Source organism: Lycium ferocissimum, chromosome 10 (genome assembly GCF_029784015.1).
Source record: "Lycium ferocissimum isolate CSIRO_LF1 chromosome 10, AGI_CSIRO_Lferr_CH_V1, whole genome shotgun sequence".
In the NCBI taxonomy this organism is placed as follows: domain Eukaryota; kingdom Viridiplantae; phylum Streptophyta; class Magnoliopsida; order Solanales; family Solanaceae; genus Lycium; species Lycium ferocissimum.
Window position 1 is genome coordinate 55255461 of NC_081351.1, and position 7870 is coordinate 55263330.

General features: G+C 36.8%; 1 protein-coding gene across 1 annotated transcript; it reads right to left on the reverse strand.

Annotated features, from left to right (window-relative positions):
• Positions 1–6325: 6325 nt before the first annotated feature.
• Positions 6326–7157, reverse strand: LOC132034342 (monothiol glutaredoxin-S3). The gene has a single exon (XM_059424662.1). It carries the CDS (start codon positions 6982–6984, stop codon positions 6676–6678), a length of 309 nt encoding a protein of 102 aa, XP_059280645.1. The 5' UTR covers positions 6985–7157; the 3' UTR covers positions 6326–6675.
• Between the last annotated feature and the right edge of the window lie 713 nt (positions 7158–7870).

Consider the following 7870-nt stretch of genomic DNA (forward strand, 5'->3'; position numbering starts at 1 on the left):
TGTGATGATTATACAAAGTATTGAAAGGAGAAAGTTGGAGGGAAATGTCCAAATATGATCTTGAGTTTATGTTGGCTTGTAATATGTTTTGAGCCATGTTATTAATGTATTATTGAGCTAAATTCTTGTTTCATGGATATTAGTTGATGTTGAGGTTGCGTTGGGGTTGTCGTACTTGATATATTTGGAAGAAGGAGATGTATAAGTATTGTATACGAAGTGTATATCGGGTTATTTTATTGTATATCTTTAAATGTTGATTGATGTGAGTTAAAGAGGCTTATAAGAGGATGTTGTAGTTATTGTTGATGGCTGGATGTGTTGTGGTGATTGGGAGATAGGGGAAATGCTACCCCTTTCATTTTAGAATCTATTTGTCATTTGATATACGTGATATACTAACATGATCTAAGTTTATATACGTATTCCCTTGTTATAGGATTGGCGTAAGCATTACGACGAGTTCGTTGTTGGTTCATATTGGCGACTTGAGGTATGTAATTGCTATCCTTTCTTTTCTTGGCATGATCCGTAGATAGTAAGCGCCTATCAAATATTAAAGAAAGAGAACTATTGTTTAGAGTTGTCATAGAGGTGTAACGCTTCTAGATGTGATACTGTATCTTCCGAGGGATTTCTATCCGCTCCTTAGTTCACTGTTAGTAGAAGAGTTAGAAAGAGATATGCTGACTTCTTCATATATTTCAGTTTATACTTGATATACAGCATGATATACATATATTTTTCTCTAGCCTGGCTAGTTGGTCAGTGAGATAGATATGCCTGGTCTACGGGTCAGTGAGATAGTATTATCGGGCCTACGGGTCAGTGACACAGATTTTCCTGGCCGACGGGTCAGTGAGATAGATACATCTGGCCTACGGTCAGTGAGATAGTATTGCCTGGTCTACGGGTCAGTGAGAAAGATTTGCCTGGTCTTATGGTCAGTAAGATTTTACAGTTTCCTAGCCACTTAGTCAGTGAGATATATGATATTATTATATTGCATTTCATATGAGTCAGATCAGGTAAAATGTTCAGGGCATTCTTTGGCCTCTAGTTATTATGCTTTCTATTGCTTTACATACTCAGTACATTGTTTCGTACAGACGTCCTTTTTGCCGGGAGCGCTGCATTCATGCCTGCAGGTATAGATAGACAGATTGACAGACCACTCCAGTAGACAGGATCCGAAGTCAACTGATTAGCGAGCTCCCTTTGTTCGGAGTTGCCAGGTCTTTAGGAGTCTTTCTTTTGAGCTTACAGATTTGATGGGTAGGTCGGGACAGGACAATTATGTTCTTTCTTAGAGTCTTGTAGACGAGTTCTGTATATAGTATGTAAGTGGGGTAGCCTTACTGGCCTTGCATATGTCTAGTTTGGTACTGTTGGTTGTGTACGATCATAGCAGCCTCATCGGCTTGCTCAGTTATATATATGTTTTAGGTGTGTGTGCCCCATTCAGATGAGATAGCCAGTCTTTATATATATTCAAAGTGTGGCCTTTTCGGCTAGTTGGTATTGTTTATTTGCAGGTAGGCCCTATCGACCTAAGTTGAGGGTTACCCCTTCTGAGTGATAGATTCAGAGTGGTTTGCTCGGGCCGAGTGTGGGCACTGTGTGCCCGCCATGCCCCTCGAGATTTGAGGCGTGATAGAGCCGCCTAGAGGTCCTCCTTTGGCGCGTCGGATAAACGAGCCTCTTCCTTCTCATGGAGCGATTATACCACCGGTGGAATTCATGAAAAAATTACTTATGCAAACACAATCACTGCTTCATCAGCTTCAACACAACATCTAATCCGCTAGGAAGGAAAAAAATAATAGTTCGTCAAACCACTCACAATGGAATCCCTGTAGTTATCTTCAAAGCTTCGGACTATTTTGGAATCATGGCAAATGAGTGTCGATACACTTTTGTGGGTCAATTTTTAAAGTTACATTCACAAATTGATCGAATTAAGTGAAAATTCAAGGAAATGGTAAATGTTATGTCACGCCCCGAACCATGGCCTGGGCGTAACACGGTACTCGATGCCTGCATGATATTATGATATTTGCATGTGACCGAGCGAACCACATGGCTTGCTGACTCAAAATGGGCATGAACTGATGCGAAATAAACTAAGTAAAGCGTGGGACCATAAATCATAAGTATGAAAATATCATAATATCATAATGCGGAATAGTCTGAATAAACATAATAATAATAAGCCAAAATGGCTAGACGACTCTGAATATCTGACATAACTTAACTGACTAGTCTATGAAGCCTCTGACATCAATCTGACTACTAAACTGTTTACTGGGACTAGGCCCCGGCATACCTTAACTGCGTGACTGAAATAAACCTAAGTAAAGCTAAAACCCTAAATAGAATGGGGCTCATCAAAAGCTGATACGTGCTGAGTCCTAATGTACTGATTCGTCGTCCTGTAAATCTGCATCATGAAATGTAGGCCCCCAGGCAAATAAAAGGGACATCTGTACACTTGAATTGTACTGGTATGTAAAACAACCGAATGAAATAAACGGGCCGTATATATATATATATATATATATATATATATATATATATATATATATATATATATATATATATATATATATATATATATATATATATATATATATATATCGTGGGAGAGCGTAGTATAATCGACAACATAGAATCACCACGTGGGTACGTGGAGTTTGGTACTTGGCTCGACCAGCAGAGCAGCTCCACACCTTTCCAGGGTATGAGACATAAGCATGATATGAAAATGAATCCAATTCAACCCTCTGAAGGTGTCGTCCTAATCTGGGCAGATCGACCCTTCCCTACATTGGCATATGTAGTTTCAGGCTATCTGAGCCTTCTCCGTAAACCTATACTACTCCCAAAACATGATCATGGATATAGGTGGCATCTAGGCTAATGGTCTGTATAGCATGACTTGTAATCATGACTTGTAAACTTGATTCATAAACATGGCTTGCAAACATGATTTCATGAGTATAGTATAGCAATAAGTATATAGTATAAGTTGTATAAAACATGGATGCATGTAGAATTTCATGAAATATACGTCAAAGTTCATATCTTGTATTTAAGAACCCATGGAATGCAAAGTATGGGGTTTTATGAATTACAGACAGATTCTCAATAACCAAAATGGAATATCAAGAATACAATAACGAATTATCAATACAAACATGGTATATCATAGCACATGAGCTTAGGGTTATCATAAACATGTATAGAACCCTAGTTTTGCCTGAACTTCGTATAATCATGGAAGAAACATGGCGTGGGAAAGAACAATGATGTTCCCCACGTAGATAGAAACCCTACATACATGTAAACGCTCCAAAACTTGTAATAGAATTCCAAAAGCTTAAACTTTGAACCTTGAGATGGGTTTTCTTGAAAACCATGGATTAGGAATGATGAACCCTTGTTAGATTACATGAATACATGTTAGAATTGACTTGGAAGGGTTTATCTTGATGTTTTGGATCGATGGGAGAAGAAAACCTTCGTGCTAGGGCTTGAGAATTATGAAAACCGATTTTCTAGAATGAAGTATCGTATTTATACTGTTTGCTGTCTGGGAGGATTGATGGTGCACTTGATGGTCGATCGATTTGCTTTGACGATCCGATTCTGATTTCTGACGGTGCATCATTGACGGTCTGTCGACGTGTCGACGGTCCGTCTATTCGACCGTACTGTTAGTAGTCTGAGAAAGTCCAGAGAGTTTGCAAAATGATGTTCCTAGGGACGGTGCATTCTGACGATCGACGGCCCGTCCCTCTGGCCGTCGAGTGCCACCCGTAGAATTGAGTCTGGTTTTTTGACTTAAACTCTCATTTTTTTAGTTTCCGGGATCCCTGAGTCATAGATGCGGCTTATTTTAAAGATACGAGGTGTTATATGTTAAAGGCTCGTAAAAAATAGGGGTTTATGATAACTTTAACGCCTTGATTGATCTTGCAAATGAGGAATACTTCACAAATATTTGGTTCTGCATGGTAATCGAGATCGATGAGATGCAAATGTGGCTTCAGAAATAGTCGCCTGATTTCACACCGAAAGAGGATATCCCTATTGCTCCAGCTTGGGTGCTGTTACCAAGTTTAATATTTCATTTACATACTTGGTACTATGTGAAGCAACACTTATCTCTGTTGGTACTCCTCTTACTTTGGATACTGCTACTAATCATAGAAACTAGGCCAAGTATGGCTACAATAAGAATTGAAGTGTAACAACCCGCTTGGTCTTTTATACTTTTTAAATCTTTTCTTCCAAAATACCCTTCCCGTAGTTCATCTTGGTGTTTATGACTTGAGGGGATGGGTGGCGCGATTCCCAAGGCAATCGGGTGAGTATCTGATTAGATTTAGCAAATTTAAAAGTCCTTAAGTTAAGAAATGAGGACGTTTGACCAAAGTCAGCATCGGGGGTAAATGAATTTGTATCGAAGTTTAGTCGATTTCATTAGGTTTGAAATGTGATTTAGGATGACTTAGTCAGGTAGTTGGTTCTGGTCCCAAGAAGCACGAGCATGATTTGGGCTTTTGGTTGGAAACCAGTGAAAGTTATAGTTAAGAGTTGACCACGGTCAATCGGGTCAAGATGATCTCTTTTCGGTGTTTTGAGTGCGCGAGCAGGTTTGTAGCTTGTTTTATGACTGAAATGCATATTTGGTTTATGTCCGGAGGGTCTCAGATGAGTTTCGGGTGTTGAATCGGGGAACATAGCTTGGATGGTTTGCTGGTGCCAATGATCCTTCTTCGCGATCGCGGTCGTCGTGTTGCGTTCGCGGAGAAGGAATAAGAAGAGCGATCACGGCTAGTCCTCCGCGTCCGTGAAGAGGGAAGGGGTTCTGGGACGGGGTGAATCGCACGCTGGTCTTCGCGTTCACTGGCTAAGCCTCGCGTTCGCGAAGAAGTTTTTCTGGGCCAGGTCAGGCTAGGCCTTCACGTTCGCGAGAGTGGCCTCGTGTTGCGAATGAAGCACTGTAGCGAACAATGAAAATCCCCAATTTGAAAATTTCCCCATTTTCAAATTCCAAAGCCCGTGTGGCTAGTTCATCTGGGCCAACCCATATTGACAACTCTACTTACTGGACCACAAGCTTTTTAAGGAAGCTATAGAAGTACTGAATGAACATCCACAATACAGTGTACTCATAACCATTTTATTTAATCACAAGCATTAGCTTCGTTCTTATTTATCCCAATATTACATGTACCTTTTCTACGCATTCCATCTCTATTTTTGTTTTTTGTTTTTTTTATTTATATTTAAGTGTGAGCATCAATTCTGCCAGAACCATAGCAGAAAAAGAGAAAAAGGAAAAGATGGAATATAATCCAATTCATATATATTTCATTCTCTAAATGAAGCACATAACATCGTTATATTGCTGCAATTGTCACAAGAAGGAAAGTGACTTAAATTCCTTGAAACTATGGTAAACAGCACTAATATTCCTCTTATTACCTTCATCTATGAATTCCATATATTTCTTTCGTCTCATGCATGACTACAGCTGCATTCAGTTTAAACGAAACAAATATTTAAATAACAACAATAATACAATAGTAATAATTATCAACAATACAATTATTTTTAAGATAATGTAATTTATATCTGTCGTAAGTTGCTAAACCTTTGCTAGTGATTATCAACATGGAAATATTTAAAATGTTTTTCGATTACTCTAGATTATCATTTCCTTGACATCATGAATTTCCTTAACTATATATTATGTTAATATATCTTTCTAGACGTTAATCTTTTGCCTGAAGCCACTCAATAGTATAGCTTGCATGCATGCAACCATTCACATATGTAGATTCTCTTTTATCATAGTAGACCTACTATTGGTGGCAAGTAATTTCCTTTAATTTAGATTCTGCAAGGAAAAAACTTCATGTTGCTCAATTTTATTTGAACTCGTTGCTTCTCAAGTTCTCATGATGCAATATATAACTATAGATTCAAATTATATACATTGATAATAAAAATTATTTTTATTTTATCTATCTTAATAACTATTTAAAACAAGTTAATTAAAAACTGCATTTTAATGAGTCACCGCATCTATCTTCCCTTCAATTAAATTAATGATGAGCGTTAAAGAAAAGGAAAAGAAAAGGATACTTAGAGAGTAAAAAGATCACCAATATAATGTACTACAAGTTTTCGATCTATAAGCACATGAATTACAACTATGTGTTGAAATTAATGAGAGAAATTAAAAATGAATTCAGAATTAATTAGGCAGAGAAATAAGTAGAAGCCACTGTTTATAATCTGTTATGCATATATATATGAAAACAGAGATTTTTTATTCGCAAAAGAGATCACAGCTTACATAACAAAAAGAGAAGCCGGGCTACTAGAAGCTAAGTGAACACATTATTTAATACTCCATACTTATATAGTACGTAATTAGCTAAAGAAAATTTCAGCACTAGGCTACGCACTCTCACTCGTTTTACATGTACACAAACGCACTCTTCTTCTTCTTCTTTTTTTTTGTTGCTAAAAGTAACTAATTAATGTCCACTTATAGTCTTCTAGCTTATATTATTCTTCCACAACAAAAAAAACATCGCATTATTATTGTTATTGTTATTATTGAGGTCGAATACATATATTTAGTAATTAATTAATTAATTAAACCCATAGAGCTCCAGCCCTTTTAAGCATTGGTTTTAAAGAGCGTTTAAGATGAAGACTCATGACTTCATTTTCACCACCAATAAGTTCACCACCGATGAATACTGCTGGAACTGTAGGGTTACAACCGAGTCTCGATAGGGCTGCTTCGATTTCTCGTCCTCTTTGCATCTCATCAAGCTCATGAACTGCAGGGTGAACACCAAGGTCACAAAAGAGAGACTTAATAGTGTGGCTCATGCAACAAGAATTCTTGCTGAAGATCACTACTGGCTTTTCAGCCACCATTCTGCTTACCCTCTCCATATGTACTATTTGATAATAATTCAAGAATGTATGTGTTGTATTTAGGGTTTAGAAAGTGAAGAAAATAATATGAAAGGTTAAGGATAATGATGTGGATATTTTGGTTGAGCTTTAGTGATGACTTGTGGTTTATGTGTAGGGATGTTGATGAGTTTTGAGGTGAGGAAAACCGAAGCACCAACATGACATATTTATAGATAGAATGGAATTCCTTGGCGGTGTAGATTTGCATTTTGCTGAGGTTGTGAAAAGAATCCAACATACGTAAAAGTAACCACACGAGCTGATCTCATGTGTAGTTTTGATTCTAAAACGAAGCAAAAACCGATAGCTAGGCAATTGTGAGCACAACAATTACCGTCCCATCGTTTTAATTGATGTGACACTTTACGGGTTTCGAGAGCTTTTTCTTGAGCGCAACTTTTCATATGTCTTTTAAGTATTTTGAGATACTAATTATTATGACTTATAGTATTTCTTATGTAGTTTCGTATATATAAATTTATTTTTAAAAAATTAAAGATTCCATGTCCGAATTCACGATCAAATTTAAGAAATTTGACTCTGGAATCCGAACTATGCGGTAGTATGTATTTTATATATATAGTTATGTTGTCAAAGAAGAGAAAAAGCACTAGCATATATAAAGATATGATCTTAACAACATGACACTATAATTATTCATTCTTAAGGTTGATTTGATATAGAGATTTCTTACATTTGCGATATGTATGTTACACTCAAACTCTTAGCACTATATGTGTTTAACATGAAAGTTTAAGTTCCATCATTTCATTTTTTTTTTTAAATTTTTTTTTAATATATATATCATGTAATAAACGTAGAGTTATAATAAAAAGTGACTCTATCGAAAATGCAATTCTAA